Source organism: Talpa occidentalis, unplaced genomic scaffold (genome assembly GCF_014898055.3).
Source record: "Talpa occidentalis isolate TD23 unplaced genomic scaffold, MPIMG_talOcc4v2.1 talOcc4.9, whole genome shotgun sequence".
Taxonomy (NCBI): Eukaryota; Metazoa; Chordata; class Mammalia; order Eulipotyphla; family Talpidae; genus Talpa; species Talpa occidentalis.
In genome coordinates, this window is record NW_023605305.1 from 59459789 (window position 1) to 59482802 (window position 23014).

The 23014-nt window shown below is 30.5% G+C and overlaps 2 protein-coding genes across 11 annotated transcripts in view; one reads left to right on the forward strand and one right to left on the reverse strand.

Moving 5' to 3' along the window:
• The window catches only part of DOCK7 (dedicator of cytokinesis 7), a 153541-nt gene that overhangs the window by 44022 nt on the left and 86505 nt on the right, over nt 1-23014 (forward strand). For all 10 annotated transcript variants that reach the window (XR_008550196.1, XM_037501367.2, XM_037501368.2 and 7 more), the window contains exons 13-14: nt 2138-2231; nt 2863-3025. Coding sequence is in view for 9 of the 10 variants with exons in the window: in XM_037501367.2 (XP_037357264.1) it covers nt 2138-2231; nt 2863-3025 (257 nt within the window). In the remaining variant the exon portion in view is untranslated. The remainder of the gene's footprint in view (nt 1-2137; nt 2232-2862; nt 3026-23014) is intronic.
• Nucleotides 10483-19166, reverse strand: ANGPTL3 (angiopoietin like 3). Its single transcript, XM_037501375.2, has 7 exons — nt 18672-19166; nt 17910-18020; nt 15306-15420; nt 13893-14006; nt 13500-13595; nt 11705-11971; nt 10483-10714 (listed from the first exon to the last, which is right to left on the reverse strand). The coding sequence occupies exons 1-7, from the start codon at nt 19164-19166 to the stop codon at nt 10530-10532; spliced, it is 1383 nt and encodes a 460-aa protein (XP_037357272.1). The 3' UTR covers nt 10483-10529.

Genomic DNA, 23014 nt, shown 5'->3' on the forward strand with positions numbered 1-23014 from the left:
TTGTAAACCATGTCATTATAATATTGATAATTGTGATCTCAAGAAATCTAAAAAATTAAGGATAAAATTAAATTATAAAAATTTATATTTTAAATGTTTTTATATTTAAATGTTGACAAATGCATCAAATTCAGTCCTATACATCTAGTGGCAAGCTCAAGAGAGAGTACAAGCTCACTTTTGCAAATGTTTTTGAAAAATCTGCATCACATTTACTTATTGACCAAAGCAAGTTTCATGGCTAATCCTAAGGGAGGGAATTATGTCCCAACCAATAAAGGATATGGAAACAAGCAATAAAAAATGGAATTAATATGGTGACCACACTTGAGGAAATAAATCCTATATTGTGAAAAAATTAACAAGGATGTAAAATAACAGTACTTCATTAAAAATAAAATTAAAAGAAAAAAATACAGAAATATGATAGCAATTGTAAAACTAAGGGTTACCAACAAATCCCAAACTGTTAAGGGAAGAGCCCATTAAAAAACATAAGAATTCAATAATATAATCAATTTTACAGGTTATCTAGAGATAATCTGAGTATATTATAAATAAGGACTGTTTAAAAACATATTAATCCTGTATTCAAAAGAGAATATATTACTTAGCAATAATTAGGTGCCTGAAAAAAATCTTCATAAAGTTAAGTTCTTTAACCATAACTTGGTAATTGAAAAATTATTTGTGAAGTTATTCACAAATTCTCCAACCACTCTTAAAAATCACTTTTCTAAATAAAGGGATATAAGAAAATCAGTCCTGTGTTTAGAATATAATAATGAGCAAATGGGATATGGCTCAAGATGAGCTCATAGTAATAAAATAGCCTTAACAATTTCAGCCCCTGGGTCATGAGTGCTATTGTAGTGGGAGAGCTGTGGGTATACATGAGGAGAGAAATCAAATACTGCACAAAAATGAACAATAATGTAAAAAAATAAATAAATTTAATAAAAAAAACCATTCACCACCAAATAAGATAAAAGGATAATATATGAACTATGCATAAAATACTTACAATAAGAAATCAAAAATAGGAAGTTAGGGTCAAGAAAACCTAAAGGAAAAGAATAAAACCATCTCATAGCTGTTTTAATTGTAAGAGAAAATATTAAATTGAAAATTTTGTATTATGATTCCGTTTTGCTCATTTCTTTTCACAATAGTGTGGTGTGTTTTGAGAGGTTACTTTCTGGTTTACTATTTAGATAGTTGTTCCTTTTCCTTCAGAGTAGTTTTTGTTGATTTTTTTTTTTGGCTTTTTTTTTTTTTAATTTCATTACATCACTGTTCATTTTATATAATATTTGATTTCTCCCTTCAGTTGTAGACCTCATAATTCTCTCACCACCACATCATCTGTGAACCATGTCCATAATGTGTTGTGTTCTTCCCTCCTCTGTTTTGATACCTCTCACCGCTCCCTCTCCTGCATGCCACAGATCTGTGGTTTGTCTTTGTTCACTTTCACTATATTCCACCTATAAGTGAAATTATCCAATATTTTTCTTTTTAATTCTTTTCTTTTTTTATATGACCACATTTTTATTTATTTATTTATTTATGTATGTATGTATGTGTGTGTGTGTATGTAGACAAACTGGGGTGTAGGCCAGAGGTGTGGGGCTGAGAGGATTCACCAGAGACAGATTGCGGAGCAGAATAGGTGGATTTGCTGAAATATACTGCTAAGGGGAGGAGCAGGTGAGAAAGGAGAGGACTGCTGTGCCAGATGTGGGTTAGCTCTCTGACTGGGGTTTGAACTCAGGCTGTAGCAGTGATTGCACTGAGACTTAACCCCTAGGCCACCAGGGAGGCCCCCATTTTTCTTTTTTAAATTCAGCCAATACTGCATATTTTATATTTGAAAATTTCAGTGATATAAAGTTGAAAAGACAAATATAAACTTACTGTAACATTTATAGAACTGTCACATATATATAAATGACTGTTATGTCTCTTTCTTTTCTCCTTTTCATCAACCTCTAACTTGTATTGATTTTCTTTATTTTGTAATGTTCTGTAATGCCTTAGTAGATTTAAATAATAGGCTATAAATATATAAAATTTAAAAAGAGGTAATAAAATTTGAAAACATGAAAAGAACTTTTTCTTCTATTTTTAAAATCAGGAAGGTGACCGCTTAAGTGATGAAGATCTCTACAAATTCCTTGCTGATATGAGAAGACCATCTTCTGTTTTACGGAGACTAAGACCTATTACAGGTATTTTAAAATTTTAAGTAGACACGATTGCAACTATTACTACAAAAATGTTGTATTGTTTGTAATTATGTATTCCTTTTTTCATTTATCTGGCTTATATGTCTTCTGATGCTCAGTGCCTGTCAGTCTTAATTTCTTGACTCTATTCCCAGGTGGTCAAACAATTTGGGCGCAGGTTGCAGCACCTTTGATAATTTGATTATAAAGTGAGAATGATAATATTGTGGCTTTAAATTATTTTCTAGATGAACAAAATGGTACATGGAATGGTAAATATTCAGAAAGAGATTCATGTTATGATCAGAACAAACCACCCCAAGTAAAACTGTTTTGAAGTTTAACAAGTTTCAGTTAAATCTTTTAACTCTTGAATGTTGGCTTGTTTCTATGTTAGCTTCCTTGCTTTTTTTTTTTTCTTCCCCTTAAGTCAAAAACATTTATTTATATGCATTTATGTCTGTTAGTAATTTATAAATTTGAGGCGTGGTAAAATGAAATAATTTAGATAGATGATATTAACTTTGGTTCCCAGACTTCTTGCAAAAGTAGATCTAAACCTTTCCAAAACATTTTTAACATGGGTTTTTGATTTACTATGTTCATGTCGTTTTTATTATGTATTCTCATGCAGCTCAACTGAAGATAGACATTTCTCCTGCACCTGAAAATCCCCATTATTGCCTAACACCAGAGCTACTCCAAGTAAAGCTTTATCCCGACAGTAGAGTTAGACCTACCAGAGAAATTTTGGAGTTTCCTGCCAGAGATGTTTATGTTCCAAACACTACTTATAGGTAACACATTTTAATTTTGGAGATCTGAACTAGGATACTGTATATTCTAATTTTAAAATAGAAACTCACCAAAAATCTTATGTATCTTTGTTATTTCTGAACAGTTTTTATTAATTGCTATAATGTTTTAAGCATTTACTGTGTGCAAGGGTATAATGTCATTACCTTACATATATTTTGTTCATTTAATTCTCATAGCTCGAAGTAGGTGTTAACCATCATTTCAGAAGGAAGTAAATTGAAGGATAGAAATGTTAAAATTTTTGCGGAGCATCACACTTCACTGTGGCAACACTAAAAGTTGAATTGTGCATTATTATGGTTAAATATTTTAACTCCATGGTGCTGTATTTCTTAAATGTTTTTACTAGCGCACTCTAGTATTATACATGAATCAAATTTGTGTGTCTATGTTATGTTCTAATCATTAATCAACAGTATGTGGTGAGTATACATTACCCATACAATATTTGACTTGAGGTTGCTGGTTACAACTTTTTAGGTTGAATTCTACGCAACTCCAGGTACTCTGTTTACATATACTCCTTTTGAATAATGCTCCCTTTATTTGTAAATGCTGAGACCATTACTTGATGTGTCTGTTGGAATGTCCAACAAGACAGTGCAGACATAAGATTGTAACACCGAGTTCTCCATCTTAGCATTTTTCGCCATTACCTATTTCCTTAGGCCAAAATTTTTGGAATCAAATGATTCCTCTCCTTTTCTTATTCTTTACATTTACTCCACCCATCAAGTTTTTTGTAGGTTCTGCTTTCAAAATGTATCGTGAATATAATACTTCTTATCATTTCTACCTTTAAAACTCCAGTCTAAGTCACCATGTATATCAACACTGTCAAAAAGAAATATAATGGGCACCACCTTTTTAACTTAAAATTTTATATTTTCTACATTAAACAAGTAGAGACGAGTGAAATTGGTATAATCTAATATACATTATTTAACCCAGTATACCTACAGTAAGATTTCATATGTAATAAAAAGATTATTGAGATATTTTACCCTTTTCTCTCTAAGTCTTAAAATATGATGTATATTTTACACTTAAAGCACATATTAATTCAGATAAGTCACATTTTAAATACTTTATAACCATACAAGGTTAGAAGCTATCATATTAGATTGATGCAGATCTGATTTTACTCCAACTTTCTGTATTGGTCATCTTCTTTCTCTTCCTCAGTCAATTCTCAACATTGTAGCCAGAGAGATTTTTAGAAATTATAATTCAGATGATTCCTCAAATATTTCATAATAATCTGTGAGACTCTACATAGTAATTTGTAAAACACGTCTGCCTTTCTTTGACTTCATGCTCATCTCTGCTTTGCCTATTTCATTTTAGCCTCAAAGACTTTTTTTGTTCATCCTTGATAAGGCAAAGTTCAATTCTATCCCAGACTTTACTATTTGTTCTCTTTGCCTGTCATGTATTTCCTAATGGATCATTATAATACTCCTTTGGCTCAGTTTGAATTCTTTTTGCCTTTGAGGAATGCTTCAGGATAAGCCATAGTTTCTGCTAATACTTTCTAGTGGTCATTTTACAAATCTGTATGTGTGCATTTTCCCAGTGAATAACTTTAAAAAACAAAGTAGACACTAAGATCCTTTAACTTTATACAGTCATTATCTCATTAATTCTAAGAGCCTGCAAAAAACAAAGTGATTTCCTCATTTATAAATGTTCCAGAGAATTTATATTTATATCTGAAAAAAATCAGAAATGTAAGCATTTTTAATGTGAGTTTTACGAATATATTTGTTCATTGTATTTATTTTTAGTGTGAAACTTGAGTGTATTGTAAAGAGTTTCATAGGGTAAAAAAGATTTAAGAAACCTACCTGAGTAAAGGAAGAACAGATGGATGTGATTAAAGAAAACATTTGACTGCAGCTAGAAACCATAAGAAAACTGTACTCTGGAAGCAACACATTTCCTATTACTTAATATATTTTGCTTTCAATTTCTATGGTTATTATCAGGCAATTTAGAAAAAAAACTAATTTCACCTTTATATACATTTAAAAAATATGCTTTTAAAAATAATGAGAATTCTCAAAACCATTTTTAAAATCTGTTATTAAGCTACACCTAAAATTAGAGATTTTCATGTCTAAATTAACTCAGTTTTTTTTCCACAATGGTTGATTACTTATTCCATAGTAGTAGCCTAGAGGTACCTCCTTTTTTCAAATCCTCTGTGGGATAAATGAGATCACAGAGATATATGGTAATTTCTAGCATTTAGGAAATGAATGACATATTACTGTGCCAAATGAGTGGAGAGTATGTGTAGCAAATGATTGCTTTACCAAGGAAGTACTTAATGCCATCACAGTATATATATAAAAAAATCATAGGGTGATTGTTACATTAAGATAAGCAAACAAAGTATGTGTTTTCCTGCTGGTGAAATTTTTTTTTATTGACTGCCTAAAATCATCTGAAAGTTAAGTAGTAGATGGTGTGTAAGTTTACTCAAGTTCCAAATTTGTATTTGACCACCACTGTTGGCTTTGAATTATAAAGATCAAGGTACTTCTAATTGAGCAAATGCTTATGTGTTTTATTGGCATCAGTTTTTATGTTTTTATACGTCATAGAGCACATGCCCTTCTTGGCAAGATTGTTATTGTTATTAGAGTTAGTCTTTTTCCCAGCAGTAGCTTTATTTGTAATCACCTATTGAACTTTCATTTGTTTTTCTCCAGTTTTTTAACAGGCTATTTCTAGCAAATGTTGTGTTACTAAGAATGTAAAAAAGTGAACGCAGTGTTCAGACCTGGGAACAATCTGTATGAGAAACAAAATGAAAGAATGTAGTTCATTTTGATTTGGGTCTTAATTAGTAGTTAGGAATATGCCCATTCCCTTCTTAATAATCCTTAGGAAACTTGTTATTATGAATTAATCTGAATATATTTTAAAACTTTTTATAATGGAAAATTGTAAACATAAGTAGAAGTAAATAGAACAGTACAGTTAATCTATATTTTCATTCTTGTTTCTTCTTTTCTCTTCCCTATTATTTTTCTGATTTTTGAGCCTGTCATTTCTTCAGTATGTATTTCTAAGAAAGAAGGACTTAAAAAATTTACCCACAGTAATTTATGAGAGGTTTTATGATTGTTTTATTATTTTACCGTTTCCGTTTTCTCTTGAAGTTTAATAAACTCAGTGTGTATTGATTGAATTTTTCCCTAAAAATTTGTTTCTAGAAACAGCTTGGCAGTCAAAGTAAATGTGTGCTATTTATGACACAAAGCCATCTAATTTGTATTTCTCAAGCTTAGTTATTACATAGTAGTAGGTCTCCATTTGGAGTTGGGATTCTTGATGTATTTTTTTGCATGGTACCCTTTGGCAGTTTTGTAAATCCTATCATTCTCTTTTTTTGAATAATGTCTTTAAATGCATGAAATATATAAGATAACAAAGGAAATCAATTACATTAAATTACAATGATCAAAATGTTAAAGTTGATGTATATGTGTTTATTCATGAATTAAATAAGATCTTGCCTTAGGTCTAAAGTCTGCCATATTTTCTAAATAGTAGTAAGCATGAATAATACTTTGAGATATCTGCAATAGTTGTTATATATAAAAATATGTATGATTTCTATTAAAAATTTTATGTATTGCTAATACTGCTATGGTTAGTTACCTATATTCAAAATTTAAGAAAATGAGAATTTCAATAAAAATTGAGAAGTATTTTTTTCCCATTCAAGTTGATGGTCCCTATTTTAGAGAATATTGGACTTTGCACTTATTTTGAATTTTCATAAATGTCTTAAGCTATTGCTGTATGTTCTGTTATCTTTGTTTTGCCCTGGATATGTCACTCTGGCTTTTATTCTGTTTAATTGGTTCTTGTTTATTTTAATTACAAAATTCTTAAGTTGAGAGCTTGTTTCCTAACATTTTAATATTTAACATTTAATATAGGCACCCAGAAGATTTTAGTTAGATATTTGCCTTTGAAGGTAATGGGGTATTATTATCTCATAGTCGGAAGAAAGAAATTAAGTTCCAGAAATAGTAGCAGAATGTGAGGAGAGCAGTTTTGTTTTCCTTCATGAGATATGGAGTATTTTCAGTTAGGAGATATTTGTACAGATTATTTATCTGCTAGTGATACTGAAGATCCAGTTTTTTACGTGTATGTGCATTTGTTTAGAACTTTACAGTTATAAAACTACTCAAATATACTTCATCCTCTATACTTACAACACCATAAAGTAGATTTGGCAAGGTTATTATTATTCCCATATATTGGGTGTGGTAACTGAGGCTTAGTTGCTTATTTGAAGATAAACATTAGAGCTTCCCATCTTTTAAGTTTGTAGGTGATTGCTCTTTCAAATATTCCTAATGATTTTATTGGATTTATGATTGTTACTAGGGTTAAATATATAAATTTAGAAAGCAGCTTTTATATTTTTAGATGGAATCTTGTTTATATTTTAATTTACTAAGTTATCACTGAAACCACATTTTTGAAGCTCAAATGTGAAAGTTATTAGTCCTGCTTACATGACCTTGAACTGGACATTTCACACCAATTGAGTAATTTTGCCTAGTTAATTTGCTGTGACAATACTTTGGACTTTAATAAAAGGACCAACTGTTTGTCATTTTCTTTTCAATTTTCAAAACTGTTGTGTTTTATGATCACTTAATAGTACATACATAAGTGCAGTGCTTGCAGTTGTTAGTAATAGATAAGCATAAGCCTTTCTAATTGGGGTGCATGTTCTTATGAGTACGCAGTTACATGGGATATAGAAGCTCATAAAGAAAATCTTGACATGTTTTCTAGGAACATTATCTTGTAGAAGATTAAAGGATAATTCTAAGATTAAAGATAAAATTCTAATATGATTCCACAAGAAAATTATGCTATAGCAAGCCATTTCAGTCTTTTAACTGTAGAACCTGTAAAAATATATTGTCATTATACTTAGTAATTGTAGCCTTTCTGTGGGCAAGTTTGAATGATACAGTTTAAAGTAGTATGCAGCCAATTGTAAATTTCTTTTAGGACAGTTGAGGGAAGATAGACAGAAAATTAATAGGAACAGGCAGTAAGTAGACTGTTTAGATTATTTAGGACACTCCAGATTAAAGGCAGTCTTTGGCAGGTTTTTGGCAGCAGAAATGGGAAGAAAGCATATCAGATTATGAGTCTTTTTAAAAAATTATATTGGATTTAGTAGTTTATGATACAGAAGAAATGGCTTACAAAGTTAAGAAACCCTAATAAATATGTATTTAAAAAAGCCCCATGTTGTCTACTGGGGTTCAGACTTCTATGACTAGATGTGTGGTAGAGCCATTAATGATGAGTAAAAAGAGGAAAGGAATAGTGTGAAATTGTGGAAAGGAAGGAAAGATCAGCAAAGGCAGTAAGGTGTTAATGAATTTGTTATTTGGTATGTGAGTTTGAGGAGACAAGGGTATTGGAAGGAGAGATGGCAGATAGGCAGAGTAAGAAGGGGAACTGAAAACGATCTGGGATTAACATGGAGTTCTGGAACTTCATTCTTGGAAAATAGATGAGTGGATAGATTTTCAGAGTAGGAGAACTGATGGAAGGATTGAAGATTGTACATGGGTCACAATAATAAATACTGGGAGTGAATTGGGCTATAAAGATATTTTCATATTAGGGATAATCCTTGGAGAGTGTCGTAGTATTGTGGAGGCAAAATGAAGGTCAAGTTTGAAGAAAGAATATTGTCACTAGTAAATATTAGAGATCAAAGGGAATATGGACTGACAAAAAGGCCATTAGATTAATTGTGAGTTAGTGATGAAATTAGATAAAGTGAGGACAGAGGGACACAGTTTTGTGAATTATAAAGAGAAATAATCCTTTCCCAGAATTTTATCTCAGTGAGCTTTTTGTGTGGATAAAAAACCTAGTACTCTTTAATGGTTCAAAATGAGCCATGTGGGAATGATCAATAATTGGAAAATAGATGAATCAATTAGTATATTAAGCAAAGAATTATTTTATGTTTGGAGCTTCCAATTTTTTTTGAGAAAAAGTCATTTTGGTATTCTAGCTTAAAAATGTTAATTTTGACAACTTAGCTATGGTTCAAAAACTAAAACATACTCTTGCCTTTATATTTCTTTGAAACAAAACTTCTATGTAAGATCCACATAGATCATATGTGTTTCTGTATGTCATACACAAAAGGTATATGACATGTATTTGCATAATTTAAAATATAGAGAACTGAATGAATAACATTGCCATAGGTGACTCAATATTTAATTTAGGTGTTTTACCTTTAAAAACTGAATTTAATTTAAATTTAATTTTTCTTTAGTAGTCTCTTTAAAAACTTATTTTAAAATAAATATAAGTGATATTATGGTCAAAGGATTTCCATTCAATTATCCTGGAGGATTTGGAATTCAAATAGTTTTTAAATTGGAAATAACCTAAAATTCCATTATAATATTAGTCAAAACAAAAAATGTAAATTTCTGTTATATAAAGCATTTAGTCTTATTGAATTTGGAAACATGTACACCTCTCCCTGGCTATTCGAACATTCAACAATTTGTTATGATTTTTAATTCTATTGAAAACCTATATATAAGTATTTGACTCATACCATATCTTAGGGAATAGATTATTATTAAACTTTAACTTGATTCTGCAAATACATTCATTTTTATTGTATTCTGGCAAGATCCCTTTAAAATTATGTTTTCATAGTAGTGAAAACATAAAATTATGTTTTCATAGTATATAAAATGTATAGGATATAAGATAACGAATATATAAGGGTACAGTGATACCTAATCTTAAAGTCAATAATAATCATGGTCTACTGTATTTTAGACAGAATCTCTATCAGCACAATATTTCTTCCTGCTTTGTCTTTATCATGTTTACCAGATATTTACTCCAGATTATTTCATAACAAAATGAAGCATTGGTTTTAAAACTCATACTAAAGATTGTCACATATACTCTGAACTGACCTAATTTTATTTTTGAAATTTATAGTTAGAATATTTAAGAACTGTGCAATTATCAGTCTTTTCTCTTTTTTTTGGCTTTAAAATTTTAGCAAGACAGCTACTTCCTTAAATTGGGGAAGTTGTGAAATTAGCCCACATAATGACTTAAAATATGTCTCTCTACATTTTTTATTTTAAAATTCACCCATTGGTTAAAATTTAGATTGTGACCATCTAAAATTCATTCCCACATCAGAAAATATATGAATAAATGATGTAAGAATTTTGATTGAGAATGGTAAATGTTCTTTGAGATGATGTGACAGTATGTTTAATGTCACAAACTGTGACAGTATGTTTAATCTTAAATTGAGTTTTAAAATAATCTATTTCTGAAGTCTTCTACAGTGATTTAGTATCAGATTATTAAACCACAGCAACTTGGGATGAGTTTAATGTTTAATTTATTGGCCTTTTAATTTGCCTCAGTTCACTTAAAGCTTTCTGAATCTGTTGGATGTATCAACAATTTGGTTGATTTGATAGAGTATATCTTTCCATTTTGAGACTTCCACCATATTCCTCTTCTCTTCTCTGGTTTAGATTTTGCTCTCATTTTGTTATATTTACCATTTAGGTTGTTTTCGCCACATACATCATGCCACCACCAGCCTCCTAAAAATGATAGATACGCAATTTAATGGATACAAACTCATATGCAGTTACTGTTAGTGTATTTCCCCATGAGTCTATTTTTTTTTTTTTTTATAGAGGCATGTTTTATTTATTTATTTGCTTGTTTGTTTTTGTTTTTGTTTGTACATGCACTGGGTACAGTCAGAAGCGCGGGAGGGTGAGAGAATTTACCAGAGCGGGGAGCAGAGCAGGCAGAAGGACCGAAGCACACTGCTGAGGGGAGCAGCGGGCGGCAGGAGAAATCTGCGCGCCATGCGGGACCCTCCTCTGGTGGCCGGGGAGCAGCCGGGGATCGAACCGGCACCGCAGAGGCCGCAGGCAGCCTCGCAACCCAGCACTCAACCGCTGCGCCACCGGGGAGGCCCCCCATGAGTCTATCTTTATATCTTATCAGTATAACAATACTGTAGATGCATATGTCCCAATTTTAAAAACTCTATATAAGTCTCATGCACAGCATTTAAAATAAAATATCTGAGGGAGACAAGAGGTAAAAAATACTTACTAGGACTAGAATCAAATTTAACACTTATGTTAAGAAATTTTTACCTACAGAGAAGATGTTTGTAGGGAGTCAAATTTTAAAGAGTTGGGCCTCCCCGGTGGCGCATCGGTTGAGCACTGGGTTGCGAAGCTGCCCACGGCCTCTGGAGCACCGATTCATTCCCGGCTGCTCCCCGGCCATCAGCAGTGTAGTTCGGTCCTTCTGCCTGCTCTGTTCCCTGCTGTGGCTCTGGCGAATTCACACATACACACACCACCCCCCCCCCACACACACACACCCCTGCGCTTCTGACTGTACCCAGTGCTTGTATAAATAAATTAAAATAAGTCTTTAAAAAAAAAAAAAAAGAAAAACTCTAATATTATAAAACAAATTTTAAAGAGTTGATATTGTAGATATAAGCTAATACATCAGGAAGATATTTTGAAGACATGAACATAAATATTGATGTTAGAAAAGGATACCTGAATAACTTTCTGTACAGTTCATGTGTCCTTTCGCTTTGTGATCCCAAGTAGAAAATTCCAAGTCTTTGTGCTGTGGAAGCACATTGGGGATATTTCCAGTAATCTCAACAAGGTGTAGTCTATAATTGGTTTCTTGATTTCCCAAGTGAAAAGAATATTCAATATAATATGTGTTGTCTTTCCAGTCTTCTAGCTCAACTCGTAAAATGTAATTAGATTGCTTCACAATGGAGTATATCTTCTCCAGGCCCAACCAAAATTCTCCTGAGAACAAAAGTTGTAAAGATATGTAGATTGTTAACTGCACATTATATACTGACATGTTTTATTAGAGTAGTTTAAGTAAATGATTTGTTCAGTCTCAAATCCCTTGGCTACTTTAGAGTTTCTTAAAAAATTTCCTGTTAAAAGTATAGTTATATGTAGATATACACACACGTGTATAAAATATTAGACCTGCCTAAAATCTGTTTATCCTTTCTAAAATGGATGTTATGAGGCAAATTCACTTGAAAAACATAGTAGAATATTATAGAAATATTTTGGTTTGGTCATCGGTAGAATATTATCTCAGTCCTAGCTTCTTGCCCAAGATTCAATATCCACTGTTTATTAATAACAATATATGATCAAGAGATCTGTTAAGTATTTCCAGAGACTTGGATAATAACAATAATATTATTTTTGTTGAATATAAACTTGATCTTTGAATTGCTTGATATAGATATTTGTAGATAAAGGAGGGAGTAACATTTTAAATTAAAAATTATAATTCTTTATTTTTCCCTAAAAATTTATTTTTATTTAAAATACAATTTTTGATTATAATTATAAATAACAAATACAAGTAAATTTCTCTTTAATTGTCATACTTTTTATTTAAGGGAAAAGATAGATTTTTTTTCTTATGGTATTGAATTAGTAGGAGACTTCATTTTAAGGATTACAAGTTCAAATAATTTGCTTTCTTATAGAAATAAATGAATACTTTAGACTTACCTGTCAGTCTCTTACTTTTGGTTTATAGTCACTTTTAGAAGAAAATTTGGGGCTACAAAATATATTTCTGAAAATACCTTCTAGTTAGGGATTTAATTGGTAATTTGAATGCAAAATCTTGTAAATACTCTAGTATACTGAAATATTTACAGATTTAGTATAATAGTGGTTATTTTCTACTTTATAAATAAGTACTTTTATATCATTCATGAATTTTATAATGTGCTTCTTGGATTTTAAGCCTATGTTATTTATTTTTACTTATTTATTTTCTGTTTTAAATCTTACTTTGAGATCTGTATTGAGTTAACTAACTTACTTTCAATCAACCACATATTTTATTTTATATCATATTTAAATATTTGAAACTTAAACATTTTATGTGATTCATGTTTTCTTGTCCCTTCCAATGTCCAAATAATTGATATCTAAATGCTAATAAGAAAGTAGAGTGACCAGTTGTAAAGGATGGTTTTCTTTGTGTTCACTCATGGCATTTAATACTAACATAGCATAGTTATGACTTAATCAAAATTGTCTTTAATTATGATAGTTATAAGCCATCAAGTTAAATTCTGATAGGTATAATTAAGACATGAATTGTGAACTTTAAATATAATTCAAATCAAGACACTTGTAATAAATGTAATTACTAACAAACGTGTAATTATTTGTTTAGTAAGTTCTATGAAGTCCAGGATTGTTTCTCATTCAATTTTGCATTCGTAATGCAGTGCATAATAGTTACACATTTTAAAATCAATGCATGAACCAATGAGTGAAATCACCTTACCATCAAGCTTCCCAAAACCATATTTGTAGTTTTCCCAGGTTTCATTGAAGTTTTGGGATCCATCTGTTCGGTGTTGAATTAATGTCCATGAGCTGCCTGAATATATTGAATGAAATTTTGTGTTTTTATTGGTTTCTGCTCACAGATATAATAAAATACTTTTAATTAACTTGTTTTAATAAACTTATTGACAGTAGTCACTTCAGATTATTATGAAAAATGATAGAGACTAGTAAGTAAATACATATATAAGACAAATATAAGTAATAATAGATCCTTATAACTATTTATGTATTTCATCTTATGTATACTCAGAACAAAGATAACAGGATTTGTGTTAATTGGTAGTGACCTAAGCTACCAACTTCCGTTTTCTCCACAAGCCAGTTTTACCTGATTTAACATCACAGTAGACATTAAAAACTTGATGGTTGGTGGGTCTAATAGAGTAGATGCCACTTGTATGTTCACCTCTGTTATAAATGGTGGTACAATCAACAGGAATGTCTAGAATCAAAAAATATTACATAAGACATCTAAGAATAATATCTATAGAGCTCAAGATTTTAATTGACACTTTATGGTATTGCCATGAATGTTGGCTTTGGCCTGTTTCAGTAATTGATTACTGAGAAGGCGGTTTATGCTAAGACATTTCCATTAGATGATATGCAAAGAATATAAAAATAGTTACTACTAATCTGATTTTAAGAAGAGTGGTAAAATGAAAATTTTAAACATTTGTTTTACCAGATAAAGGAAGAATATACATAAAATACCACAAATGAGATATTAATACTGATACTGCTGGTATATAACAGGTGTATTCCATGGATATATGTGGAAAGAATGAATATACATGGAGGAAACTAGCACATTTTTTCCTGCATGAAGTTTATAAAAATGTTTTGAAAGTATATCATTTTGTTGAAATTTGGTTGGAATGGGTACTTGTTACCATCATATTTTTGTTTTTCTTATGAAAATTCTCAGGCAAACAGGAAAGTAGAATGGAACATTGAAAGGAATACCATCATCTTTCCATTTATATTCAACAATTGTTAATGCTCTGTCATGTGTTTAGAAACAGATATATACAAACATGCATTCTGCAAATATTTGACTTTTTAACCCCTTAGATATTGAGCATGCATCTCTTAAACATGATTTTCTTACATAACTGCAATACCAATATCACATCAAGAAAATTAATAATACAGTTGATCCTTGAATAACCAGGGTGGGATGTGGTGTTGAACAGAAGAAAATTCACGTGTAACTATTAACTGCTAAAAAACTTAACTATAACTGTCTTCTGTATCTGTGGGGATGATTTGTTTTAGCATCCTCTCTTCCCCCTATGGATACCAACATCCAGGGATGCACAAATCCCTTACAGTCAGCCCTCCCTATCCATGTGTTCACCTCTATAAATTCTTTAAGCATATGTCCACATTTCTTTGAATTCATGAATGCAGAAGCTGCAGGGCTACAGGGCTAACAATATTTATTGGGAAAAACAGCCAAGTAGATATGTGCAATTTAAACCTTGTTCAAAGGTTGCCTGTGAATCTATATCCATTCTGTATTCATATTTTCCTGCTTGTCTTATGAATATGTTCTATAGGATTAAAAAAATCATCAGGATTCAAATTAGGTTGACAAGTTATATTTGGTGAATTTGTCTCTTTACTCTTTTGGTCTAGAAGAGGCCCTGAGAAAAAGGATTTTTCATGGAAATATAAAAGATAGAAGTAGAATTTGGTGATAATAGCTTCAAGAAGGAAACACACCAAATGATCTTACCATCATGTTCTACATTATTTGTTTCATTCATGTGAAGAGCAGGAGTAGTTCTTGGTGATCTTGGTTTAGAAGAAAGAGAGTTTTCTGTGGATTCTTGAATACCAGTTTTTCTTAACTGATAAAAGAACAAAAATCTACTTTTAACAATGGTATTGAATATATAATCTGAGAATCTGAGGATATGAGAAGTACAGCTTTCATGCATCTTTTAATTCAAAATAATTATTTTGATATATCAATAACAGTGATAAACAGTGCTACATAGATTATGTATTTTATCTGTTCTAAAAATGTTTAATCACACATATTTAATGAGTTCAGAAAAACAGAGAAAGAGGACAATGCAAAAAACAGATTTGTCAAAAATAACAAGACCAAAAGCAGAGCATATTTTAATAGCATATTTTAATATATGAATTTAAATATTCATAGCCTATTTTATATATATATATATATATATATTATATATATTACGGCAGGAAAGGTCTGTCGCGCCATGTGGGACCCTCGCTGGTGGCCGGGGATCGAACCGGTGCTGCAGAGGCTGCGGGCAGCTTCGCAGCCCAGTGTTCAACTGCTGCGCCACCAGGGGAGGCCCTAGCCTATTATATTTATATTCTTATGAGTAGAATGTTAGTATCTTGCTGCTGTATCCAATAACATAGGCAGATTTTCACTTTAATAACTCGTGTGTGTGTAGACCTTATTGATTTTCAGATCTGCCATAAAAAACATAGTACATAATTTGCTAGAGACCGCTTTCTTGATGATTTTAACATGTAGACATATCTGTAAAGGTAACAAATTAGCAGGTGTATTTGCTTTCAACATGTTCAAAGTTTTATAGTTTAGCAATAACATGTTTATTTAATATTTGCTGGTTTACAGTTTATTGATTGATAACTTTTCTTATTGATGCTTGAGAAAAGCAGAATATGTAATATCTTGTATCATTAGTGTTAGTTTTTTTGGTGTTAGCATAATGACATTTCCTAGGATCTAATTCATAGAAATTTGTTGTAAAGTTTGCTTACTGGGTATTAGTCCTTTGTAATAAGTATCTGTGATTAAAGTCACTTTTAGAATTTTGTTTTCTTAATATAAATTTGAGAAAGTTGGATTAGCTAATCTAATACTGCTTTTATCTCTGAAATTCATTGTTTTGAATTCCTCATACAGTTATTATTAGACAGAATGTGTTTAATCTTATAATGGCGACATTTTATAACTGTGAACAGGTTTATTCCATCATAATAAAAGCTATAGTAAAAATAATTTAGAAAAGTTTTATAAGTAGAAAATTATGGAAATCAAAAGTAGCTGGCAAAAATCCCTTTTGGACAATTACTAAAAATAACCTACTAAATTATGAGCTACAAGCAAAAATAACCTATTAAAATTATGTCATAAAATACAGGTTTTGCAACTTTTTCTACAAGTTTCTCTGAGTCTTTTTGGAACTCTCTTGAATGGATTTTTGAATATTATTAATATTTCTGGACTAGAGTACTATATATTGGAATGCTTTTTTCTGATATAGCTTAATTATAAAAAGGATTCTCCCATTCTCATTTAGCCAATTGTTTACATTGTAGATTAATTATATTTTTTGATGTACTTTAATTATCTAGCTCTCAGTTGTAATAATAATAGTAAAAATATAGTTTTTACTAAGTTTTTATTAAGTTATATATGCTGAATATGACATTACCTTTATTAATTCAACATGTTTATTGAATGGCAACTGTGTATCAGACTGTTCTTTATTCTGGGGCTACAGTAATAAATACGATGGAACAAAATCCCTGTGTTCATTGAGGTTATATTCTAGTGCAAGAATAGAGAAATGACTAAAATGTATATTTAATTAAATAGATGTGTTAATGAAAAAAAAAGGAATAGTGAAGGAGGGAATAGATTTCAAGCTTGGGAATAGAAGATTGTAATTTTGATTACGTGACCTAGAAAGGCTTTGTTGAGAATTTTGTATTTGATAAAGACTTAAAGGGAATGAAAGAGTAGGCAATGCATATACCATAGATCATTCCAGACAGAGGGAAAAACAAGGGCAAAGGCCCGGAAATGGCAGCATGTTCAATGTATTTGAGTAAGAGTAAAGAGGCTGATATGACTAGAGTAAAGGAGATGAAATCAGTGAGATAGTAAGGGTCAGGTCATCCTGAGTTTTATGCAACAAGAGTGAGATGAGAAGTTATTTTGGGATTTTGAACTAAGAGACATAAGATCTAATTTAAATTTTAATAGAATCACTTTGGCTGCTATACTGAGGATATACTTTATATGAATTCTTTTTTGTCTCACAATAATCTTGTAAGATAGCTTTTGTTATCTTCATAGAGTAACTAAAGAAACTGAAAGACAGGGGTTAAGTGATTTATTCAAGGTCACACAAATGTTACAGAGTCAAGATTCAAACCCAGATACTTTATTAGCTTCAGAGTGCACAGTCTTAACAACCACGTTGGTAAAATTTTTTTACTCACTGTCCAGGCATAATTATTTTAAATGTTTTTAGGGTTCGGTATTTTCATAAACCTGAATTTCATGCAAAAGATTGGACATATTATTAAAATAGTGACTTACCTGATTTTCTATTTCTTTTATTTGGCTGTGTTGTTGGTTTAATTGTCTGTATTGTTCTTCCACAGTCTGCAGAAGGTCTTTGATACTATTATCTTGCTGTTGTACAAAAGTCTGGATATAGATTGTAGATTGGTTAGAAGTTTGCTCTCCTTTTTCTTTCTTTTTGATTAAACTAGACTTTGTTATTTCTGGGACTATCACAATCTACTTTTTAAAACAACTAATGGTGGATTAGAAAAATGAATACTGGTAATCATTTTTTCTTGTATGCTTTTCTCAAATAGCATACACTTTTCTTTTTATGTTTTATTTAAAATATCTCAAAAGTATGATTTTCTGGACTTTTTACTACTTTAATTGTATAAAATAAACAATGTTTTAATAGAAATAAATCTTTACCATTTCCTATATTCCTCTTAACCATTTAAAAAATGGACATAGTTTCAAGGCTATATTCATATAACTTTTTACTTCCCTCTAATCATTTGTAGTACAATTTGTTTTAGTTCTATATATTTTTACTGAATTGATTTGAAATTTTCATATGAATATAAAGTTTAGTTGTCTTCATATGTAATGTAAGGTAAACAAAAACCAGTTTGAAATTATAATGGGAAATTGTTTTTTCTGGATACTTTTATCCTTGAGAGCAGTAGAGATTTCAACAATATAACAAAGTATTTCAAATAGCATGTCTTAAGTTTTTTTAAAAAAGATCCACATTGAAAACATAATTGTGAACTTTATTTGGTTTCTACTTACTTTAAGTGAAGTTACTTCTGGGTGTTCCTGAATTTCAGGTTGACTTTTAATTAAGTTAGTTAATTGTTCCTCCAAATATCTCACTTTTTGTTGAAGTAGAATTTTTTCTTCTAGAAGTCTTTCAAGTTTTGAGTTGAGTTCAAGTGACATATTCTTCACTTCTTCATTTTTGACCTGCAGTTTGGATGTAGTTCTTCTAAGTTCCTTTTCTTCTTCTTTGATTTCATTGGTTTGCAGTGATAAGTCATAAAAAGACTGATCAAATATGTTGAGTTTTTGAAATATGTCATTAATTTGGCCCTTAGTTTTATGGACAAAATCTTTGAGACCATGTCCCAGCTGAAGGAGGCCATTGGCTAAAATTTTTACATCATCTAACATAGCAAATCTTGATTTTGGCTCTGGAGATATAGAATCAAATGTTAAATAATCTTGATCAATTTTAGAAGAAAAAACTAGAGGAGCAATAAAAAGAAAGAGTTTAATTGTGTACATTTTTGGCCAAATTATTCAATTTCAGGCAATTTGGAATTAGTTTTCTCCTCTAGTGCACTTAGACTTCCAAACTCTATATATATCACTATTTGCCACATAAACAGTGAAGTTGGCAGGTAAATACAGTTAATCATTAAGCTGTGTAAACTTGTACAAGGGTAACCTTTCACACTGAGTTAGATCAATGAAATGAAAGAAACGAGTAGCTGACTTAGTAGGTAATAATAAATTGTTATAGTATTTAATTTTGCTATATTATATGCTTACTTTCAGTGATACGAGATCTACCTGTTTTTAGAAGCTCATTTTAATTTGTCATGATTTTGAAAGAAATTGACAACTAAAAAACCAAACTCTTGATTAATAAGTTCATCATTCATAAATTAGTGAATTATGTATTTCTCAAATTGTATTTTAGTTTTTTTTGGTAATGTGACTCATTCCCATAAACATCTCTGTGAAGCTTTCTTCTTTGAGAATTATCAATGCCTTTCAGTGGTGCAGTTTCATGGTACTCTGTGTAACTAACTGATGAATGTATGTTCCTTATTATTTTTGTTATGGTAATTGTTGGTATGTCTTTCAGCTTCATATTATCTATCTTAACCTATTTGTATATCATACTAAAATTCCATATAAGTATCATTAAAAAGGATTTTTCTCCCTTTCTCCATTATAATCTATGTCTTTATGTTCTGGCTTCTTTTCCATTTGCCCATTGAATGATCAACAGTTATGTGTTCTAAGGTCAGACCAGAATTAAATCTTAAATACTTCCTTTGTCAGAAACTGCCTATCATAGTTTTTTCTGAAGTTTGTGAGCTTGATAATAATTTTGATATATAATTTTAGCAAAACTGAACAGTTACTAGTATTTTTAAAAATAAATGTTCCACTGCTCTTCTCGTTTAGTGTTAAAATGAAAAATACTATATAAACCAGTTAAATTATTTAAATGCTCTAAGTTGTGATTATTGTCCTTGAATATTCATATTATGAACCTTTTGAGAAAGTAGTAAATCCTATAAAAATGCCTTATCTTGACAAATAATAGGGTGAAATTGTTGAGTACGGGCTCTGGAATCAGACTGTGGTCTGCATCCTAAAACTAGCTCTACCTGTCTAACCTTGGACAAGTTAATAGCCCCATACCATAGTCTCCTTATCTGTAAAGTTGGGGTAGTTATAGTACATATTTCATAAGGTTATGAAAATCAAAATCAGTTATTTACATAAAATACTTGTAACACTGCCTGGCAAATAGAAAGTACTCAAAATATTAGTTATATCTCAGGAAACAACCTTCTAATCTGTGTGTTTATGTAATCAACCTCAAATTTTTTCATAAAGCTAGTATGGGAAAAGTTTTGATACAACAAATTTTAGTTTAAATTGTAAGTTGTCACACAAAACTGTACAAAATGAACAATTTTCAATTCTTAGAAGTGCTTCTTCCTGATATATAATGGAGGACCTTTCTTCCGATGATTTAGGATTAAAGTCTTTTAGGTATAATAGTTAAAACAGGTAGTATGCCATAGTGGTTAAAAGTATGATACTAGAGCCAGACTGTCTGAATTGGAATCCTGTCTGTTATTTTTCTGTCATCCTTGGTCAAATTAGTTGGCTTTTCTGAACATCTGTTTTCTTGTTTGTCAAGTGGTGAGGTAAGATTTACCTTACAGGATTGTATAAAAGCTAATATTTTTTAAACATTTAGAATAAAGCATATAATGAAACTGTATAGTGTTATATATTCACTATTTTTTATATTAGAGACAATCAGTGCTTTTATGTCCATACAGTAATATTTCATTGGTGAATATGACCTAGTCTCATATTAAGTAGATATAAATTAGCAAGTTTTCTGGAACATTGGTTTTCTGAGTTTTGGTTTCTTGGACCTGTTAAGTGTAAGGAATTATGTCTTTTGATTAGCCTTTGTATACCTTTTATACATGTCTGATACAGATCTGTACAAGTACTTCTGTTTGTAACAGTTAAAGAATGGAAGTTAATAATAATACAGAAATACTTCCACTATTGGAGAAGAAAAACAAAAAAAAAAATCCTATTTTTTTAGTTTCATCTTACCGTTACCACTACTACATTTTGTGGAAATATGAAGATGTGTGTTGAACCAGAGAAAAGATTGGAATTTTCTCCCCCTTTTTTTTTAAAGAGAAAAGTTGGTGTGATCATTGATCATGAAGGGCATGTTTCGAAACTTCTCTTAACTGTCTACTTTTCTGACTTTAAACTATTGACCCTGATTTTTCAACTACCTTCTAGTTTGGGGGACATTGGGGTGGGTCAGCTTCTCTTTACTGTGGTATATAAGCTGTTTATTAGCAAGATCTATATCTGTTTTTAATTAAATTCCTTACCAAACTTTCATACAGTCTCTTACATGGTAGAGAAACAATATACATTTATTGAATGAATAAAAGTATGATGAAACCATAACATGGGAATTTTCCAAGCATATGATTTGCATATAGTAGATGTTCATCCCTTTTTGGTACAGGAGAGGGAATTTGAAAAATAACACATTCCACTGCATGAAAGGAACTGGACACTAATACCAAAGAGAGGCTGTGAGTGGGAATTTCCTTTCTTTTTGTCTTCTGTATTAGAATATTAAGCTTTCTTGGATACTTTACTATAAATTCTCACATGTAAGAGTAACAGATAGATTAGAGGCAATGGTCATATAGCCTTGGTTTCTATGCTATATTGGTATATGGTTTATTCTGAATAGAAATATCTGAATAATTTTGTTCTTGACATGTTATTCAGTATCATTCAAGTTTATAATTTGTTTAATTATAAGCTATGGGGGAGTGTCAACTTGGGAAATGTAATGAAAGTAGTAATCTTGTAAACAATTTTGTGTCTACGTTTTGATGCCCACTGTTTCAGTACAAATTGTTAAACTCAACCTAATCTTTATTTGAATTTGTGCCCATTTAAATAGAACCCTGATCAAATATAATCAGTAATGCTGCAAAAATTTTAAAGTTTTATGCCAAAAAAAAAAAAAGAAACTAAGCAAAATTAGGTCATAATCAAAGGTTTCCGGTTTCTCAGAACTAATATACAAATTTCTTACTGCACAGAATTTTAGGACATTTAGAAGCCTTGTTTAAATTCCAAGCAAAGCAAAGTCCTTTTTCCTCCCCCAGATTATGCAATCTTATGAGCATATGATTTCCAAATAAAACACAAGGCATTTTTGTTCTTTTGAATCTAGTGGCCCTTTTAATTTTTTCCTTTTTAACTGTGATAATTTGTTTTTGAATTTATGTGTTTGGTAGAAACATTCTAAAACTAATTGAGAACACTTTTATAAATAGAAATGTTTGTATTAATTAAAGTAAAGAATAATGCAAGAGTGATATATTATCTTTCTATTGTCTCTTTGTTCAGAACAGTACTGTGTGAATGGAACATAGTGTGTTTAAGAAAATGAAAAAGAAATAACTGAAATTAAATTTAGGAGTATATATTATTTACTCTACTATATCAAAAATTACCATTTCAACATATGACCAATACAAAAAATTGATATTTTTTATTTTTTTGTTTAGTCTTCCAAATATGGTGTATATTTTATGATTGTAGCATATCTCCATTAGGACAGGTATACATAAGGTACTCAACAATCATACTATTTTTTTGAACAATGCAGATCTGGAAGATCAGTCACCTTTGAAGGAATATTTTATTTATCTTTTTTTCTTGTTCACTATAAATGTGAGTTAGAGTTTTTTTTATGATGAAAGTACTTATTGTGGTATTTCAGATATTTCAAAAACATGAAAAAATAAACATTCTGACTTCTCATG

Coding starts and splice junctions, on each gene's coding strand:
- ANGPTL3 (XM_037501375.2), bottom strand. CDS start 19,166: ATGTACACAATTAAACTCTTTCTTTTTATTGCTCCTCTAGTTTTTTCT. Junction 14,007..15,305: donor AAATAATGTAGAACATGATG/GTAAGATCATTT, acceptor TTTTGATTCTAG/ACATTCCTGTTGATTGTACC. Junction 11,972..13,499: donor TGGTTTTGGGAAGCTTGATG/GTAAGGTGATTT, acceptor TTTTGTTCTCAG/GAGAATTTTGGTTGGGCCTG.